We start from the raw sequence: 19,996 nt of genomic DNA on the forward strand, positions 1-19,996 counted from the left end.
TCTCTCTCTCTCTCTCTCTCTCTCTCTCTCTCTCTCTCTCTCTCTCTCTCTCTCTCTCTCTCTCTCTCTCTCTCTCTCTCTCTCTCTCTCTCTCTCATCTCATACCAACGCAAGAACAAGAGGCGCCGCTTTGACAACGACGGACGACAATGATTGGCGCTAACGACCACCGAGGCTCGATGACGCTCGGATCACACAATCGTCGTCCTCCCACGCCATGATCCAACCGCCTTTGTCCTCCGATGCCCGGCCTCCATCACCTACGACGACGACGACTCCCGGATCCCACATGTAACTTTTGTAGATTCTTGACGATTGAATGGTTATGTGGACTTTGTGATTAGGGAAATTTGAGAAGTTTAATCTTAGGGTTGTTGAATTCATGTAGGGATTTTGGGGCTTTTGGTCGTAGCGAGGGGGAGTATCAGCGGGGGAAGAGATCGCCGGGTATGCATATGGTGACAAGATTTTAGGGGAAGAGGTCGCCGGGTATGCACAATTTCTGTCACAATAGCACATTTTCACTCAGTAGCACCTCTGTACTTAGGTGTATCACCAACAGTAGCACCTCTCTACTCGGCGTAGCACCTTTATAATCAAGAGTATCACCAGCAGTAGCACCTTTATACTCAAGAGTATCACTAGCAGTAACACATTAATGCTCGAGAATATCACAGGCAGCAGCACCTTACTCCTCGGTAGTAGCACCTTTGTACTTGACAGTAGCAGCAGTCAAGTTGAAGAAGAGAGAAGAAAAGACTGATGCAGACCTGATTAGACTCTCCGGCGACAACTCGATCTCTCTATTCATCACAGAGAAGAGAGAAAACGAGAGTTTGGAAATTTAATTTAGAGAATTTCTGATTTTATTGTTTGTCTCTTTTATGGATGGGAAGAAGGGTATTTTGGTAAAATATATTGTGACAAATGACGTGTGGAGAATAATTTGTCTTAATTTGTTAATTTTTCTCCGTAAATATGTAAGATAATGTGTAAAATATGCATTTGTAAACTGAAATTTGGTTAGTAACTAATATATAATTTACTACATGATGATTCCTTATTGGTAAAGGCATCTGTGGTCCATTTTTAGTAAAGTTTAACCGACTGCTACTCCAGCATCTATTTTCACTTGGAAATATATAGACAGAACCTTTTAGGGTATGACATTGCCAATTGTTTCCGGTGTTCCTCTCCCAATGAGGTAATTTAACGATTCCGATCACTATAAAACACCCAAAACAAGTGCAGCATGCTTCTGCATGTGTAGGTTTCTTCAGAAGTCAAACTGAATAAGAATGAAACATGTGCATGTGTTTAGATTAGATTTAGGTAAGACTTTGCATGATTTTTCGACGCGCTTGATCGGATCCAGAACAATATTTTTCTAAATTGCAAACACTAAAAATGCACCTAAGCACAAAATTTTCAGTACTCTTTGAACCATTACAAGCTTAAATTCATGTTTAAGATGATGAAGAACACATTATACATTGATTAACAAACAACAAAAATTAACCAACAACGACAGAGGCTTAGCAAGAGGATCTAACTGATAATGAGACTATTGGATCTGATGGGGCTCTTTTGCTTCAGTAGAATCCTCAGCTGAGCTTTCTGGCACTCCAACTTTGTACCCCAATGCCTACTTTTGGACCCAATTGCTCGAACCACTCTCGGAAATTCCACAAATCCTTTGATCCCTCTCTTTATGTGTGGATTCTCCGATTCCGGTGAAGCCCTTCTCTGAATCGCCATTGTTGAAAATCCACCACTATTTTCACGGCTAACCCCCGACTTCGAATTAGTCCAAACCACATCGGAGCAAACTGGATCATCATTTTCAACACAAGTAGGAGACTTCTCAGTTTGAACTGGTTTGCAACTCAACTGAAACACCTTCTCTTCAAAAAGAAACTTGGCCTCAGAGAGCTTCATCTGAACTCTCTCTTCTCTGATCACCTCAGCCACTCTCAGCATCTTCCTTTCTTCCTCCATTTCCTTCCTCATCCTATTAATCTCTGAATTCCGACTTGAAATCTCTCTCGCTAGTTCTTCACACACACTCTCAATTGCTTCTCTCGCCCTCCTCTCCTCACTTAACTCTTTGGCAAGCTTCTTGTTGATCACCTCAAACTTCTTTCTTGTCTTTCTCTCGTACTCAAGCTCAGCTTTCAGTTCCATGATCTGGGCTCTTGTGTACTCCATCTCAGTCTCCATTACTGGCTTGAAAAATGTGAGATCCCAAAACGAAGCAGCGAGCTTTCGAGCAGAGATAGGGAGGTGAAGGCAATGATGGTTCTTGGTGGTGCTAATTTGGCATTGTGGTTGTTTTTCTGGGTGGTTTTGATGCTGAGGTTGAGAGTTATAAAATGGATTCTCGTAAAGTTTCCAGCTTGGGAAAGCTGAAGTGGTAGTGGCTTCGTTTGTGCTGGTTTCTGGGCTGCTACTGGAAGTCATCATCATCATCATCATCTTCTCCTCCATTTCTAATGGTGGGTGGTTTTCTTTTGAAAGGTGAAGTCTTTTTCTTCTATCTTTGGGGGTTCCTTTCACCTTTCTCTTTTGCTTGTAATGGGGGCTTTGCTCTGTAAAGAAAGAAATGAAGGTAGGGTCATTTGATCATGGAAATTTCTAAAGAAAAAAAGGCAGATGATCACATGGATCTGATACTCATTAAGGTGGAGGTGGCCTTGAGTTCTCTGTTTCTCTCTGCTCCATCTTAATAATGAACTGGTCCTATTTCACCTCTCCCCTCAACTATACTCTGTCATTTTTTGTTTCTTGGTCAACCAACCCTGTCCTTTGGGTCAACAGAATTTATGCAAGTCAGATTGGATCAGTAAAACTGATAATGCAGCTACTTTGCAGAGAGCCTAACTAATCTGTGTCTCTGTTTTTTATATGACAGCAAGAGCATGAAGTGGGAAGAAGTTAAGAGTGAACAAAAATTGAACCTTGATCTATGCTTCTATGGTCATAGCTATTTCATTGGCTATAGCTTTTGAAGTTAGTAGTTGGTGGAATGTTTTATGTTGTGATTATTGGGAGACTTTAATCTGTTGGCAATAATTGGATTATACACATTAAATTTGCTTTGCTGGTTGTGTTTTTGATGGGATTCCAGAAGACAAATTGATGAAATGAACCCTCATACCTCAACTGTATTTTCATTGTAGAGGATCCACATGGTTGTCTCCTCATTTTGTTCCTTGTTTTTCCAATTCATGGTCCCCTCTACTGGTATTGGTCTATAAGATCATCCAATTATGTGCTTACTTCTACCAACATATCATCTTGGATGACAAGAATCACAAGATGGAATGGTTACTAAGTACTAACATTATCATTACACCCCTTTCAGCAAAGAAGAAGCTGTGATAGATTTGCTCAAATTTCAGTAGTGTATTAAGTACCCAAATGGAAATAACAGTCATAAGTGATTAACCTGATAAAACATTTTTCATCTTGCAGCTTCTGATAGGACTTTGGCTTAGTACCAAACAAATGCCAAAGAATTAACATGTGGTTGTGTGAGATGATAATCCTAGAGAAGTTTGGATTAAGACAGGTACATTGTCTATGTGGTGCTTAGAAGAACACCCATCTTCTTGTTTCATGTTTTCTTAGAAAGCATGCTTTGGTTTAGGATTAGTATCAGATGCTCCTTACATAGGTTCTGATGGTTGGATTGGTGTTTTTCACACCTCTTCATATTCAGGACTCAGAAGATAGTGATACTAATGTGAGTTCATCTACCTACTCATTCTGACATATGGAAAGCCTAAGAGCTAAGCTAATGTCCATAGCCTATTCATGGAGATAATCTGATGACAGACTACAAGATATATAATACTGCAACAGCAACAACATAGGGGAACTTAATCAGTCAGATTAAAAGATGAACTGAGCGGAGAAATGCTACGTCACATATCCCTTTTCTGTACCTTAAACGTGACATTTTGGAAATGAATCCGAATCGGGGTTTCACTGAGTTTCTGCAAACATTTTCATATATACTGTTGCTATTGTGCTTGTGGATAGCTGGCTTTGTACTCGATTCAAACATTAGCCATCTTCATGATGATTCTTCACAATTTACATTCATAATGATCATAAATTTTATAGTTTAGGATTCACATCCATATATAGTAAGATACCTGGAAAAAGTTGAGCCTCATTGCTGGTCTCTGTATAAAAATCTGATTGACCAAAGCATTACAATGATGGATGTTCTGTTTAAGGCCATGGCAAAGTATTTGAATTTGAAACAGAGCAGCTTTGAATTGCAAACCATCTGCTGTATGGAGAGAAAGCTCATAAACCAACCTCCAACACCTTGATCAAAGTGTTCCAATTCGACATTTTCAAATCCACCCTCGTTCCAATTCATCAGCAATCGCAGGGTTTGTTTTTTTTTTAGTGAAAATTTACACACCTCTTTTTACAATCTACACACCCTGTCCTACTTTTTATAAGAAAATATTTAAACTATCTATGTTTTAATCTCTTCAAGTTGTTTAAAATAAGGACATTTTAGATATTTTCTTATAAAAAATAAAGTAGAGGTGTGTGAATTGTAAAAATAAGTGTGTAAATTTCAGTCTTTTTTTGTTTTTACTAAAAACAAACAAAATAGTGGGCCGCATAGACGTAATGGGCCTAAGCGGGCTAGGCGAGCCTTGTTATGGCTAGGCGGAACCTAGCTGCATTGAGCGTAAGTAGGTTGGCGGTCCACCTTTAAAAATAAAAATTAAAAAAAAATAAAAATTAAATTAAAAATTAAAAATTAAAAACTACTCGGGTCTTTGATTCTTCTTTCTCGCCGTCTTCTCTCCGGCCGGACACTGCCGTCACCATCTGCTCCTTCTCCTCAGATCTCTCGTTGACTGTTTGCTCATGAGAACCAATAATACAGTATCACTACAGGCACTGTTCTGATGTTATGGATTTGCAGGTCCCTAGGAGCAAGGGTTCTGATTCAATCCAACATTACTGTAGTTCAAGAAGCTTTGCAGACATGATATTTTCCAGCAACACCACCAATATTTGGGAAACTGGTGATCGAGGCAGAATTTGGAGAAATGGTAAGGATCATGAATTGAATTTCATGGGAGGTTCAGTAAGGTATGCCTGAATCGTTTTTTCCCCCTAGTGTTTAAGGTGAGCTCTTTGTTTTTCTTTGGATTTTGTTTTAATTAGAAGTTAACTGTGATGGTAAACGAGAACGAGCTATGTGTTCATTGTGCTGATTCTGTATTAGCTACTTTTTTTCCCGACTATATCTAGATAACAAAATGTTGCACAATAAATCGTCGATTAAGCGTGTATTAGGAGACCAGTAACAAGTTAAGCACCAAGTTAACCAACGTTAAATGACTTGCATCATATATTTATGAAACTGGTAGAGCCAGATACATGATTCTGGCCTTTATTTTACAATAGTTATAAATCGATCAAAGGAGAAAAGATCCATAAGTAATTACCTCTTGCAAACAACTCCACGACCATCCATCCCACTAGCACAATTCATAGTACTAGCATACTTAGCCTTTTCACTGAACTCACCGCTAAACCTAGCAACTGCACAGTCTGAGGCAAAGATACTAGACGATGAAAATTCTCTATCGCCACCCAGAACAGGCATCATCACACCCATCTTAACCCTGCTCACATAGTTATCACCATATGTTTGTCCCAGCACGCCATTAACCTCCCCACTTAGGGCATAAAACTTGAAGCTCAAGTCAAGGTGAGCAAAGCAATCCTCCTGTGTGATCCCATACTTGTGTATCACCGACTCTTTTTCCGTTATCGGCACCACTACTGCTTTGATCTTAAAGTTCCCTTCGGCTTCGATTTCTACGGCATTTGTGTTCTTGCTCCTTGTGATCCTGAGCCCTTGCGATTGCCAATACGCGCCTTCGTTGTCGGCAAGGCTAATGGTTTCGTCGTCAATGGCTACGATTAGGCGGTCGACGCTGTCATCCCAAGTGGAGGTTGGTTTAGCACCTATGAAGAGCTTGCGGTTGTCAAAGAGGATACCAAGAGATTGGACCCAGGTGAAGTCCCTCTTCATGTTTTGGTCTCTTTTGCCGATGAAGTGGGCGTTGATGTGGATGTTGGAATCAGATACGAGGCAGAAGTCTTGGTCTCGCTTGCCATGGAAATAGAAGGTTATACCATCGCCACCAACGAATCTGGGATCTTGGCACACAGCACCTGGTTTGTTGCAGTCTGCATCTCACACGTACATACCAAGTAAACAACTACTAATAATTTCATGAACACAAATCAATTATTTCATGAACTATGGAAGCTAGTTGGTATTTGCATCTTGCATTTAATTTCATGTAATGCTATTCAGAAAGACAATAAATCAAGTAGCAAACTTTAGGTATAAGTTCATTGATTTATCTGTCTAGCTAGCTACCCTTTGGTCTGGCTGAGGAGAACTAGTACCCTATAAATAACAAACATAGGTAATGCATGTGAACTTACTACAAACGGGACTGCATGTAACGCAGTCAACTTCACATTGCTCAGGGCACGCACTAGGACAACTCTGCTCCAGACCATAGCAATGAGGGTAGTTCTTGTTCTTGCATTTGACTCTATTTCCACCGGCGGCCTCTGATGAAGGCAGTGGCGGAGGAGGATACAAAGAAGGTGGTGATGGGATAGTAGGAGGAGGCAATGGTGGTGATAACGGGGTAGAGATAGGGGGTGACAGAGGTGAAGTTGTAGTTGAAGGAGGGGGAGGGGGAACAACTGAAGGGGCAGGTGGTGGTGAAGGATATGTCTTGGGAGGAGGGGGTGGGTAGCGCCTCTTATGTCTAGGTGGAGGCGATGGAGGAGGAGGTGGTGGTGGAGGAGGGGCCTTACAAACAGCCTTGCATTTCTTGCAATTCACGAAACAAGTGCGGAGGCATGATTTAGGGCAATAGAGATCTTTGTGGTAACACTTGGAGAACTTCTTGTCTTTGCACTTGACCTTCTTGGCCTTTGGTTGAGAAGCTCCCTCAGCTAAAAGAACGGCGAGTAACAGAATGAGCAAAATTGCACCCAGGCGCACCATAGATGGATGAGCCATTTGGGACGTGCTGAAGTTAATTAGGTATTTGCTTCTTTTTGCTATAGATAGTTTGATGTGTTGTGACTGATCTATTGATGCTTTAGCCTCTCCTTTTATAGTGATATTATGCATCAAATCTTGCACCATATTGCTTCCATTAAGCAAAACGTGTTCTATACTCTGAATTCCACTCTCATATGGCCAGTCAATAGTCATATATACAAGTTAGCCTCAAAACTGCTCTTGTTGTTTAGTACAATCTAGAATTCTGAATAGAAAGCTGCTATATACAAGTCCATGGTATACATGCTAGAACTACATAATCTATTTATGTTTGACATGACTTCGTTTTAGCTGATGACTTGAAGATAACTGTATAATATACATTAACGTATAGATACATAGTATGGTCAACTAGCTTAAGCCGTAGGTTAACGCACTTTGCCGACCATAATAGGAAACAGGAAGTCTGGAATGTAACACAACGTTAGCTAGCTAGCAGCACAGTTGTGATAATTTCAATATAAAGGGAAGAACCTCATTTTTTGCTTTATGTCCGGATCGATCTAGCATGCACATTGAACAAATTTAAAGGAAAACAATATAAAACCTCAGTCAATGTATATTATGAACTTGGCCAAACCTTAAAAGCAAATCTAGGAGCACTTAGTCTCTGTTTTAAGCATATATACGTGGTCAACTCACTCGACTGGAAACCAATTAAGGATCAAGTCCCTACCTTCATCGATGTCAATCAAATCCATTATGCTTGGGTGTGTATCTGTTTAGAAGATGATACTTGATGTGTAAACTGATGTTACTGGCTTTAATTCAGGATTTCAGTAGCCGGAGACCATACTTTGGAAAATTTGTTTGTTCAATTTTACAATTGAACAGAAAGACAAATGATTCAGTCCGAAGGATAAAGGAAAAAAGAGAAAAGATAAACACCATACTAAAAGGCAATCATGAAACTGGAGGACGAAATTAGAAAGTCATAATTAGCAACCTGAAGTGTTACTAGCTTCATGCACTGATTGCGCTTGGCAAATCTCTGTTCATGGACCTCATGGCCCACCCAGAAAACTGGGGGCAAAACAGTTGAGTTAATGAAGAGAAGAACATGTAACACTGACTCAATGATAAACCGGAAAGAAGTATCAACTTGAACAAACTAATCAACTACTAGCTAATAACACCAGAGAATTGGTTAAAATCAGTGACCTGTGCTAACCTGCATTCAAATGTCTACATTCCACGACAACTTTCCAGTGCCAAAACATGACATTTACAAGATGGGGTGAATAAGATTCGCTTGTATAAGAATTAAGAAACACTGTTATATAGTTGCAAGCAAGAATTCAGAAATCCATATCCATAGCATAAACTAATACAATGGAAATGCAACCCTAAATGAACCAAGGGAAAACGTAGCACAAATCATTCGCATCCTACACTTCTATGTGCCAAATATTCACTTCCTACACTCGAAGATGATAAAATTCTCATCTCATATATGAAACCCTTTAAGAACACTCTTGCATGAAACTATATCAAAGAGAGGAAAGAGAAGGATGCATTAATGTCAGCTGACATTGCTAACTAGTATAATAAGACATGATGAAATAATATCTAACAGATTCGCACATAAATAGATAATGATAAGCCACACAAATAGCTAGGTAAGTAGGCATATTCTATAGGACTAACTAAACATCAAAAGGAAAAAGAACACTCTACTATAGTCTTCTAGTAATGTACAATGACCAGAACTCAGATTTTGTCTGCATCAACAGAGCACTTGGCTGCACCATACATGAGGAACCTAAAGACATAAAATTTAAAGTTGCACAGTAATTTTAGTGCTATAGCCATCTCAAAACCCAGCAATTTTCGAGTTACTGTTAAGTTACACAGCATGTCAAAAACTGTTTCAATGTTCAGTACAGAAAATATAGCCCCACGGCCCCACCAAAAGTGCAACAAAAAGGAACAGAACACGAGCATTTTTCCCTATAGCACACAAGAATACATGAGAAACCTTGATAAAAACTATTATTGGTAGCAGTAATCCACTCACTATCGGTTGCATGTTTAAGGATAGAAATTTAGGATTAAAGGATCTACAGTACAGCATCACAGTTCACATTTTCCATTTGAGTAAGCCATATGACACTGCCTAAGTGGCCATTTCTCATTTGGAAAAAAAAAAGAAAAAAAGCATAACATTTATACCCTTGCATTAAGCTTTGATATTATTCTGTTTTCCTATTCCACCACATGAAGTGATGAAACTACATTACATCCAACAAATATATATAGCTTCACATGAATCAAATTGAGTAAAATCAATGGACCACCATTTCTTCCAAAATTAATGTACGAACATGATCTTTCCGTACTTACACGTAATAACAGATTCACAGAAAAAGTTATAAGGGTGTGATATTATCCTAGTAGCTCAATTTATAACATAAACAGAAGGTAACATCACAATGACAACAACAAAAACACAATTCATCCCACTGTAACTGTCGAAAACTCTACCTCATCCTTCAGCGCCATCTTCTACACTAAATCACAATTCGAACTCATCTTCAAGCTTCAGCTGCTCAGCTGCAGCCTCTTCCTCCTCATCATCGATCACAAAGTAAGGATTGTGCGCCTCTGGCTTGAACTTGTACCCCGTAAACACATAAAACGCCAGAGTAGCCAACTCAGCAGCCACGACACTGGTCCAAAGGTACCGGTACGAGGTAATAGTCTCCAATGCATAAACAACAACCCTCGTAAAGTAAATGTAGCATATAACCACAATGTAGTACTGCCTGAACAGAGTCAGCTTCATCAAGTTCACAGCAGCCTTCCCATCAGTCCTCGCAGCCTCGCGCAAGTTCTTGATAGACCACACAATCGGAAACAACACCGCGCAGCAACACACCACATCCACAAGCAAGAAAACCTGCTTCCAAGTAACCCAGTCATGCCCAAACGGCCCGGTCTCATCGATCACAACCTGCGCAATGTTGGCAACCACCTGTAGCGGAATCACAATCATCAAAACCTTCTTCTCCTTATCCGCCAGGAACGGCTTCAAGAACGACCACCCGGTCCCAATCAACACAATGAGAGTAAACAGTGTGATCCCCTTCAAGAAGCTGAAGATGTAGAACAACACATCCCAGCCGTGCGCCGAACCGGTGCGTTTAATATACGACTTATCCTCAGCCTCACAGAGCAGGTTCAGAGTCTTGAGAACCAACACGGCAAGCATGAAGAAATGAATCCGGAAAACGGTGAGTCGTTTCTTGTAGAGCACGGAGATCCAGAGCCCGACGAGAACAATATAAGCCAGCGAGAAAACGAAGTAAATTCTCGGGAGAATAGTTTTACCGGCGGAGAGATAATCGCGGCGATCGCTGCTCTTCCCTTCGAGATTGTACATGACGGACTTCACCTCCATCGAAACCCTAAGCGGGGCTAGGCAGTTGGCGAAGAGGAGAGTGTACTGATCGGCGTCGGTCTCCTGGAACACGGTGGAGAATCGATCGGCGCCTTTGAGCTGGTCGAAGGTGTACACGCGCTTGACGAGATCGGACTTGAGCGCGCAGCCGATCTCGCCTTCCTCGAGCTGCTGGAAGACGTGGATCCATGAGTCGCGGGTGCAGAGGAAGAATCCGACCCGGGAGAGATCCGGATCCGGGCCGGGTTGCTGGGAGAAGGCGATCTTGGAGACGTTGAGCTCGAGGCGGCCTTTGTGTGTGAAGCCGAACTCGTCGAAGGGGATGATCGGACGCCAGTCGTTGCGGAGGGACGAGGTGCGGATCTCGGCGGAGGAGGGAGAGACGGCGGCGGCGAAGAGAGTGAGGAGGAAGAAGAGGAGCTTGGACATGTTTGGAATCTGGAGGATTTGGATCTGAGAAATTTGGGATTGAGAAGAGTCAGCAATGGCGACCCTTCCACGGAGATTTGGGTTTTGGAAATTTGTTTGGGTCGTTGGAGAAGACGAAGAAGAAGATTGGAGGTGTCGTTGGAACGACCGACTACTTGCTTTGTTTTCTTCTCTGCGGTGAAATGACGGAGTTGGACATGATTAAGATGTGTTAATTGCCTTCTTTTGTTCAGATTTATTTGTTAATTAATTAACTTTTTGTGACCGTTACTGTTCATTTGTGTCACGGTTATCACCTGAGAATGGTGAAAGATTTACACAGACGGTCGAGGTAATTAAGTTAGAATAGTAAGAGATTTCGATTGATTAAAGCGGGACTGTTTTTGACCGATATAAAATTATGAATTAAATTTAGTTTACCCCCTTGTGGTTTGGGGTAACTTCATGTTAGTCCCTACATTTTTATTTTCATCAGTTTACCCCTTGAACTCTTCAATTTCTGTCTGTCGTGCCCAAATTCTCATATTCCGTTTGAATTGACCTTTAATTATTAGCAGTTAAGGTCCGATTTTGACATATAAGATCCGATTTGCCCAAATTCTAGATCCTGGCCTCATAGTTAAGGTTAAAATTATCAGCAATTAACGTCTGATTTAGACAGAATATAGGACATTTGGTCACGCTTGAGGAAAATTCAAAAGTTTGAGGGGTAAACTGATGAAATTGAAAGTATAGGGATTAACATGAAGTTACTCCCAAACCTCACGGGGGTAAACTGAATTTAATTCTAAAATTATAAAGAGAAAAATCATAACGAGTAATTTCTTCGAAACTTAACACACAATGAAAATTGATTTTCTACCGTTGAAACTTGCATTAATTTTCAATCATTTTTTTTTATTAGAAAATACAATAAAAAACAAGATTACAAAGAAAAATCTTTGTTACAACCACCACCGTATTGATCAAAACGAAAGACAGAGTAGACTGAGGCTAGAAGCTGGGAGAACCAGCACATTACATCATGAACATTACGTCCTAGAAGAGTTAAAGAATCTGCCATGAAATTCTCTTCTCTCTAGACATGCTTAAAGAAAACAGAGTCAAAGTTCCTGCAGATATGATGGATATCAGCAATTAATTTTCCAGCATTTCCTACCTACACACTTCTACTATATGCCATAGCTCATGTATAATGTCATTGCAAAATGATGGCTAAATTTTTTGCTGTCTAAATCCTCACGTACGTCTCCTGTGTTTTTCAAGTGAGGAATTATAACTATGGGTTGGTGTTGGCAGAGAAGAAAGCAAGAGCCCCAACAAATGGTGCGTTGATGTAAGTAGCAGGCTCGGATTGCTGGTAGTTGTTCCGGTCATCGGCAAAGTTGTCTTTGTTATCAGGTCCGCCAACTATGGCTCCGACGAGCACATTTGGATTTGGGGAACCAGAGTGGAAGTACTGAAATCCATCGTTGCAGGGAATGGGGTTAGGGTGATTGTGTACAGATGGCACAGAAGAACCCCTGTGGTGTACATGCTGTGGATACTTCTTCCCAAATCCCACCATGTATGACATCTTTGCAGGATTGTCACCAAGAATGTAGTCCACTTGCTTCTTTGCCTGCGCGATTAGGGTTTTGCCTGTGACGGCTAGGGATCCACATGTGACTGCTAAGCTGTTTGAACTGAGGTACTTTGCATATGTAAGGAGGAGGAGTGTTGTGGAAGTAACATACTGGAGATTGCTCTCACTTGCCTTGTACAGAAGTCCACCTGCAAAGTATGTCTGTTTAGGTAATTCGATTTTGTTGTGTTGACACTGTGCTTATATCTAAACTGATGTTGTTATGTCAATGCCATGCTTATTTTCAAAATGACTTTGTCGTGTCGATATTGTGCTTATGTCTAAAATGACGTTGTTTTAGAATTTTAAGTGTCCCTCACTCTGTACATATAGCTTACCAGGGGTATATTGAGCCTGAAAACTAGATGATCCTGGAATTAGAGAGCATATGTAGTTGTCTGAGTGTGCTTTGTATATCTGAAATTCTTCAGTGTTTGTCTCTAGAAAACTCTGCACAACAAACCCAAATTAGCTAATTTTAGTTACTTGACCTTTTAAGATTTTGCAGGATTTGCTAGCTAGAGCTGAGTTTATGAGAATGAAACCTTGGAAAGGAGGACTTTTGTTCCAGCTCGCTTGTCATCCCAACTGAAGGAGTAGTCATCATCATCAGCACCCAATGTATGGCCATTGGACTTAATGTATGACAAGTATGAACTGTTCTCCGAGGCTCTGTGAATCCATGATGCGCCCCAAAGAAGTTCATCCTATTTATAAATCAACAAAAATGGTATGATTTGAATCCTTAATATATATGTCAAAATGAGAAGGTAATTACAAGCAAATCATCCCAATGCTTACTTGGTATCCAGAATATGAGCAGTAAAAAGGACAGACCACAGAGCCGAGGGAGTCACTGTAAGAACCTCTGTACTTGTCTGCAAAATCAAACACCTGCATGGTGATCAATGTGAGTAATTCGGTGAAAATGAAGTGTTGAAATCAGTTTTATTGTTAGGGTGTTTACTTTCATTGCTGTGTGAAGCAATTTTCCAGAGTAAGAAGGGTCAGAGTCTTTGAAGACTATGGAAGCTGCAGCCAGTGCAGCAGCAGTTTCTGCTGCTACATCAGACCCTGGATTTTGAGTGGACACCTTGTAAACATTGCGCGGTGTATCCATATCTTCTGGCCTCTCCCAGCAGTGATGGTCCATGTTTGGATCTGCCACCTGCACCGGCAAAACATGTGACTATAAGTAAGAGCTTATCTTCAAGTTAATATACAAATGCAGTTACTGATCAGATGGACTATTTTCCTAGCTTACTATTGGTTTTCTCAAGTGTGATATATCATGCTACTAAATTCATTCATACATCTATATATCTAATGTGATTAGTGTTGCAACCTGTGAGAAACTAAGGATTCAGGAAATACTGGTCAGTGAACAGATTTAGCAATATCTAATGTGGGATTCCATGTTCTTCAAAGCTGAGGAAGTATTTTGTCGCGCTTACTTGGACATATAAGGTTCCCGGGGTTGTGGTGGCTGCCTTGAGCAGATAGTCTGTGCTCCAACGTATCGCAGCCTTTGCATTGTCAATCTGATTAGGCATAGAGCTACCAAACTCGATAACACTCCATGCTAACAGTGTAGTAGTGAAGGCCATTGGTAGCCCAAACTTGACATTGTCTCCGGCATCATAGTAGCCGCCTACTAAGTCCACCTGCAATTGGCATCCAAGTAATGCCAAAGCTTAAGCCTTTAGGAAATGAGTCAACAATGCATATCAAACTAGCTAACATAGTCATGTCACAAGTGACAAAACATATAATTCTAAGGAACTAAAATTAGTACATGATAAGAGGAGCCATCAGACAAGCCAGAATTGCCCCTCCAATTGAGCCGCTGGTTGGATGGCAACTTGCCGGACCTCTGGCCCTCGAAGAAGAGAATGGACTTGTCAAGAGCATCCGAGTAATCTTCAACAGTGAAGGCAGAGCAACCTAAGCTAAGAAAACAAAGACTCAAGCATAGAACTTGTGTCGCTAAGGGAAATGTGGCAGCAGAAGCCATATATTAGTACTCAAATCTTAATTCCTCAAGCTACTAATGCTAGCAATGTAGCAAAGCAATAGAGGTAGGAGTTGGGTTTGAAACCTGTGGAGGTAGAGACTGAAATTTATAGAGGGAAGTTAAGGGAGGTTGGTTAGTTCGTTGGTCCTTGGTCACGGGATCAACTGCACCAAATCAGAGATGGAGGTTAATGGGACAAAAACACACCAAAACTTTATCCTCACACTATTGGTATTGGGGCATACGAAACTGAAAGGTATATATGGAAGTAGAGACAAAACGAAGAGCATAAATCCCTCACATGTTTCAAAAACATTCTTTCTGAATGGGTTTAAGACCGAGTTTTACTGTTAAATCATGCCAAAAGTCTTGTAAAATGCGCAATTGACGTGAAGCTGAAATGGGGTTTTTGGGATTTGGATTTCATTGGATGCCACAATTTAAGGTCGAAATGGGATTTGTCTGTTGCACCAAAGTCACGGATAGGGAAAGAGAATCACATGGGCCGCCAAAGCAAGCTGAAGAAATTGAAGGCTATTGATAGGTGCATAATTATACATTATTTGTATCAAAATCTTCTGTACTTTCTTTGTTTGTTCGGTGTATTTTCTAGTTGTTTACTTTGTTGGTTTGTTTTCTAGGAATTTTGGAGCAAATTTAAAGAAAAGGGTGGAGAAGAGACATTGGAAGGCAAAATTCAGAAATCTGCCTTTGCAGATCAGCCTACTTCGACAGAGCACTGAGGGCAGCTAAGGATGAATCAGATCATGAGCCTCATACCATTAGAAAGCTACGGATGTCAACTTTCCGTAGCATTTTACGGTTCGTGAATAGCATTTTTCTAGAAGAAGTTATGACCGATTTAGTGTCAAAAGGTCAAACTGCACCTGAATCTGACCTTTGACGGGAATTTGTATTTTGAGGCTCAAATCACACTAGGAAGCCCATGGTCGAGTTTGTACTTCATGTTCCAACTTATTATCTCGATGGGAACTGATTATGAAGAATTAAATGAGTTGGCGCACTTCCATTGGTCGAGGGAAACCTAAATCAAGTAGGATTGGTTGAAGGAAGCAATATGAAAGCCCTGTGCTATCACCATCTGCCGTCTTCTTCTTCTTCTTCTTCTTCTTCTTCTTCTTCTCCTCTCCATCTTCTGCGTTTTCCTATTTATATTATCATGTTTGTTTAGTTTTTCTTAGTGAGGGGTTGCTTGAAGCCCTAAGACATGAACTACAAGATGATTTGAGATTTGGCTTTTGTTTCCTTTAATTCAAGATGAGATTTGGTTTACTACTTTGGCATTGATGAATTCTTTTCCTGTATGCTTTGAGTGCACGCTTAGTATGCATGTTAGGGTTCTATGGCTTTGATAGTTTGATGCCAGTGTCAATATCGGACTCCTCAAACTATCTAGAGAAGTGATTGTTAGTTTTCGCTAGCAAGTAAACTAAGTCCTATGTTTAGCAAGGCGCTAAGTTTATCGCGATGCCTTGTGATGTCTCAAACCCTTTTAGAACTTAAGGATCTCTGCGTGTTAAACCTAATAAGCGTACCTTTAGGTTGCATTGCTTGAGAATAGTCTAGGTGTAGAACACTTCCTGCCTAGCGTACAAAGTAAGAAAGGGTAATAGGTTGTGTTTGAAGCGTACCGAGCCAACCTGAGCATCTTCATCTAGATTAATTGGACTAGAACTCAGCAAATTGTCTTGTGAGTGATTGTCAGGGTGGATTGCATCTTCTCTTATTAGTTTCATCATTGTTTTCTAAAACCAAAACCAAAATCTATTTTCATCACTTTTCTGTCCTCTGATTTCCCAGATTTATTTCACCTATCAAATCAACTCCGATTCATCTGAAATTTTGTGTGTGAGCTCGTCTGTATGTCTAGCTTGTCTCTGTAAATATTTGTATTTTTCTGAGTAGTTTAGGTCAGTCAACTAATTAGGTTTCCGACTGCTGGTCGTTAGGATCAGTAGTCACTTTTGTGACGTCTTTTGAGTAGTTAGATTCAGTTAGTCCTCTGCGGGAAAGACCCTTGTTTACCCTTTGCTACGATCGACAATCCTAAGTGTGAATAAGGAAAATTAATAGCTTTTTATTCAGCTATCAGCTATGAATGAGGAAGATGAAGTTCAGAGAAGAAGAAGAAACAAGAAAGGGAAAGAGGTGGTGGTGTTGCACATGAATGGTTTTATTAGCTAAAGAAGGCCCTAACTCCAAACTGTTCTTCCACAGATCATGTGACATACTGAGTAGTCTAGTTACGATATAGTCTCACAGGTTTCAGTAGGGGAAGAATTCTTGGAATTTTTTTTAAGGTTGGAGAAAGCCTCAAGCAAGCTAGTTTAAATTGCATGTGAAGGAGACTGGGAGGGAAAGGGATAGGTGTGATGGATTTTTTTTTTTTTTTTTTTTTTTTTTTTTTTTGTTGAGGTCATTGGTTGAAGTGTAGAAACAAAAGAGTTGGTGAAGGATTTTATAATGAGATTAAGAACACAGATTGTGGATTGAGCATGGTAATCGGGATTTTTCGGCTTGTCAACTTAAGCAAGTTGCTTAAATTAGGGGGTCTCTCCCAAAAAGTTTTAAAGGAAAACATCAAAATCAAGTGTAAGCAATGCCAGTTTTCTTTTGTGCAAGAGCCAACATCTTATAACCCATATATTAGGTATCAATGGTGAAAAGCAGGCTGAATTCAAGCAGCATCAAATGCGAGTCTGCAACCCAATTTTTACATAATCAACTATGTAATGCAGGGCACAAGCACTGCCATCTTATTGAATTTATCAGCCTCAATAGGGCACACAACATCAAACTGGTAATCTGTTACTTGTAATACAGATTTCTCGGTAGAGAGGACTACATAAAACTTTTGGGAGGGAGAAAACTTCTCTTCAGCACACCAATACAAATGAACAATAAATCGAAGTCTATATGAATGATGAGGTTTATATATAGTGATATACCATCCTCTATTTTACAAACAAGTTCTCTTCTGATCTTGAGTTCAGACATGTAGTTTCAGCCTAATATGCATAATGTAACATCCAAACATCGCCGTGTTCAACATGCATAAAATATATGTACTGAAGTTGAACTGTAAGATGACTGCCAAATTTGGATACTGGACTTTCTATGTACTAAAACTACTTTGTTTATTGTGATTGATTCAGGATGAATATCTTTCAAGCTTGTAACTTTGGACAGACAGTGGCGCTGGGATTCGCAATGGAGCCTGCAGATAAACGCATAGCTAGAAATCAGAAATACGTGTGTCTATCAATCAGATTTTATATTGTAGAGAAGTTCTAAAAACTTACATATATCAGTAAAACAGGGTTGTTTGGACACTGGATCCTCTTCAAATGGTGGTGGAACTTGGCCGTACACCATATCACAACTCATATCTTCAAAATCTGAGCATGAACAGAAAGAGGATAAGACTTTAGGTAACAGTCTCTTGTTTTTACCACTTTGAATGTACTTGATCAAATTCATATAGTAGGTTCTATATGCAGATTTAGGTGGTGATCAAACAATGGGATTGAGACATACTTGGAATCATGGTTAATGGAAGCCCGAATTCATTGGTGAAGAAATCTTGAGTTGGAAACTTGCACATATTCACACACATTCCAACGCAGCCACTGTTCTCCAGGTACCTAGTTGAGGGGAATGACAAATTAGAAGCTAGTAGAGTTTGGCTGTTTTAATTGACAATACCATGTCATCTACCAAACTTTTTTTTCAATCGCTAACCCTACTTAATTCACTAAGTTGCTGATAAACACGGACTCATACTTTTGAAGAAATGCTTTCATCTGTAAACGTATTGCAGTACTTCTAAAAGAAATGCATGCACATGATGAACCAACTTGGTTCAATTTGTACATGATGCAATATAGATTCTACCTGCACTTCTTTATACGAACTCCACTTCTTTGCTTCACTCCTTCTACCTCAACTTCTATAACCTAGTGAATTTCCATCAATTAGTGCATCAGAAATCACTCCAAGAGGAAACAGAAAAAAGTTGTACAACAGAAAAAACCAATGTCATTTGCTACAGCTGAAAGCCCTTGGCGAAAGAACTGTATTTCCAAGTTTTCGACAAAACTCATACTCATGCAGACACGTGATAAAAGACTATGGCTAACAAGAGTGACTTGTATACTTTACCTCAGAAGGCCCAACTAACCAGTGGAAGAAAGGCACTGTTAATGCAGCATTGAACTCTGCAGCCCACTTTGTTGGGGGAAACAATTTCCTAAACTGCAAAAGAAACAAGTCAAAAACAACTCACTATCTTATACCAAATATGATTAATCTACATCCAGACATAGACTTCAGACATTTAGCCTATAATACGTTACTATTACAGAACACACAATGCTCCCTTTAATTGGTACAAATAGATATAATCATCAATTTCTTGAAGCCTGAGGATCACACATTAACCAAATCACTAACATATTCAAATGAATGAGCCAAATAAAATCCAACAGTAGAGAACTGAGAATGGTTTATAATCCACCTGAGCAGGCGCACCTGGAGGTAGCATAGATAACAAGACCTCCCTAACCACTTCTTGCTGCTGAATGCGAGACCTTCCCTGCATAACTCTCTTGGAGACATCCACAAAACTCTCATAGTCATATTCCCACCATTTCTTTTCCTCAATCTCATTCTTGGATTTCACTGGAGCTGCAAACCTCTTCATTTTGCGAGCAAAGAGTGTCATGAATGCTTTCTCAAAAAACCCATCATTGTATTTGGTCTTTTGCCCCATAGGAGCTGGAACTCCTGATGGCTCTGAGATCCCACATCGAACGCTAGTACTATAACCAGTGGTGCTGGTTTTACAATGTGAGAGTTGTTTAGGGGTAGTGAATTGGACGGGTTGAAAGCTTAAAACCACCATGAAGTAAATGCAATTGTGGTGCAAAGAAAGGTAATGGGACTATATGAACACCTCAGAGATACGAATGCAGAAGCACAGAGTGCATGAGACAGAGCTTAGTATTAGTAGGCGTTGTTCATAGTATTTACCTAACAGATTACCTAATTTCTGATACAGAAAGAAAAGCATTGGTTTTTCACTGAAAGGCTCGAGATGCATATGGTTGGTAGAGCTTGTTTGCTTGCTTAGAAAATTTGTGGCCCAGCTTTTGGGAAGACAACCTGTGGCTCTATCCATTTCTAATTATTGGTTGCTCTGTATTTAGGAAAATAGAAAAGAATCCCAGTTCAAAATTATCCATTGGATTTCATGAGATTGCAGTGAAGACATGTAGCTTGGGAACTCTATGACTGGTCCGAGTTAAGTGAGGTTGTAGAGACTGATATTAGCGGCAGATAGGATTTTGGGTATATTTGAGGCTAATTCTA

The 19,996-nt window shown here is 40.1% G+C and overlaps 5 protein-coding genes across 5 annotated transcripts; all 5 read right to left on the bottom strand.

Annotated features, from left to right (window-relative positions):
• Nucleotides 1-1,548: 1,548 nt before the first annotated feature.
• LOC101291885 lies at nt 1,549-2,487 on the bottom strand. Its single transcript, XM_004309528.1, has 2 exons — nt 2,332-2,487; nt 1,549-2,256 (listed from the first exon to the last, which is right to left on the bottom strand). The coding sequence occupies exons 1-2, from the start codon at nt 2,485-2,487 to the stop codon at nt 1,549-1,551; spliced, it is 864 nt and encodes a 287-aa protein (XP_004309576.1).
• A 2,995-nt stretch (nt 2,488-5,482) lies between these two features.
• LOC101292177 lies at nt 5,483-7,093 on the bottom strand. Its single transcript, XM_004309529.1, has 2 exons — nt 6,502-7,093; nt 5,483-6,237 (listed from the first exon to the last, which is right to left on the bottom strand). Exons 1-2 carry the CDS (start codon nt 7,091-7,093, stop codon nt 5,483-5,485), a joined length of 1,347 nt encoding a protein of 448 aa, XP_004309577.1.
• Nucleotides 7,094-8,918: 1,825 nt separating this feature from the next.
• LOC101302893 (protein GPR107-like) lies at nt 8,919-11,135 on the bottom strand. Its single transcript, XM_004309486.1, has 2 exons — nt 9,623-11,135; nt 8,919-9,088 (listed from the first exon to the last, which is right to left on the bottom strand). Exon 1 carries the CDS (start codon nt 10,965-10,967, stop codon nt 9,654-9,656), a length of 1,314 nt encoding a protein of 437 aa, XP_004309534.1. The 5' UTR covers nt 10,968-11,135; the 3' UTR covers nt 8,919-9,088; nt 9,623-9,653.
• Nucleotides 11,136-12,246: 1,111 nt separating this feature from the next.
• On the bottom strand, nt 12,247-14,605 carry LOC101303180 (endoglucanase 1-like). The gene is made up of 7 exons (XM_004309487.1): nt 14,387-14,605; nt 14,046-14,255; nt 13,559-13,759; nt 13,393-13,485; nt 13,137-13,298; nt 12,930-13,041; nt 12,247-12,740 (listed from the first exon to the last, which is right to left on the bottom strand). Exons 1-7 carry the CDS (start codon nt 14,603-14,605, stop codon nt 12,247-12,249), a joined length of 1,491 nt encoding a protein of 496 aa, XP_004309535.1.
• Nucleotides 14,606-17,793: 3,188 nt separating this feature from the next.
• LOC101303472 lies at nt 17,794-19,652 on the bottom strand. Its single transcript, XM_004309488.1, has 6 exons — nt 19,143-19,652; nt 18,788-18,880; nt 18,521-18,582; nt 18,164-18,270; nt 17,929-18,024; nt 17,794-17,843 (listed from the first exon to the last, which is right to left on the bottom strand). Exons 1-6 carry the CDS (start codon nt 19,527-19,529, stop codon nt 17,794-17,796), a joined length of 795 nt encoding a protein of 264 aa, XP_004309536.1. The 5' UTR covers nt 19,530-19,652.
• Between the last annotated feature and the right edge of the window lie 344 nt (nt 19,653-19,996).

Source organism: Fragaria vesca, unplaced genomic scaffold (genome assembly GCF_000184155.1).
Source record: "Fragaria vesca subsp. vesca unplaced genomic scaffold, FraVesHawaii_1.0 scf0512956, whole genome shotgun sequence".
NCBI classification, from domain to species: domain Eukaryota; kingdom Viridiplantae; phylum Streptophyta; class Magnoliopsida; order Rosales; family Rosaceae; genus Fragaria; species Fragaria vesca.

Excerpts from the sequence above, each read along its gene's own strand:
- LOC101303472 (XM_004309488.1), bottom strand. The coding sequence starts at position 19,529 with ATGGTGGTTTTAAGCTTTCAACCCGTCCAATTCACTACCCCTAAACAA. Across the intron at positions 18,583-18,787 it reads GGTTAGTTGGGCCTTCTGAG|GTTATAGAAGTTGAGGTAGA; the intron begins GTAAAGTATACA and ends GAAATTCACTAG. Across the intron at positions 17,844-17,928 it reads ACCCTGTTTTACTGATATAT|GCTCCATTGCGAATCCCAGC; the intron begins GTAAGTTTTTAG and ends GTTTATCTGCAG.
- LOC101292177 (XM_004309529.1), bottom strand. The coding sequence starts at position 7,093 with ATGGCTCATCCATCTATGGTGCGCCTGGGTGCAATTTTGCTCATTCTG. Across the intron at positions 6,238-6,501 it reads TACATGCAGTCCCGTTTGTA|ACTGCAACAAACCAGGTGCT; the intron begins GTAAGTTCACAT and ends TGTGAGATGCAG.
- LOC101303180 (XM_004309487.1), bottom strand. The coding sequence starts at position 14,605 with ATGGCTTCTGCTGCCACATTTCCCTTAGCGACACAAGTTCTATGCTTG. Across the intron at positions 13,486-13,558 it reads TGCTTCACACAGCAATGAAA|GTGTTTGATTTTGCAGACAA; the intron begins GTAAACACCCTA and ends ATCACCATGCAG. Across the intron at positions 13,042-13,136 it reads CAAAAGTCCTCCTTTCCAAG|AGTTTTCTAGAGACAAACAC; the intron begins GTTTCATTCTCA and ends TTTGTTGTGCAG.
- LOC101302893 (XM_004309486.1), bottom strand. The coding sequence starts at position 10,967 with ATGTCCAAGCTCCTCTTCTTCCTCCTCACTCTCTTCGCCGCCGCCGTC.
- LOC101291885 (XM_004309528.1), bottom strand. The coding sequence starts at position 2,487 with ATGGAGGAGAAGATGATGATGATGATGATGACTTCCAGTAGCAGCCCA. Across the intron at positions 2,257-2,331 it reads ATCAAAACCACCCAGAAAAA|GCTTCGTTTTGGGATCTCAC; the intron begins CAACCACAATGC and ends CGAAAGCTCGCT.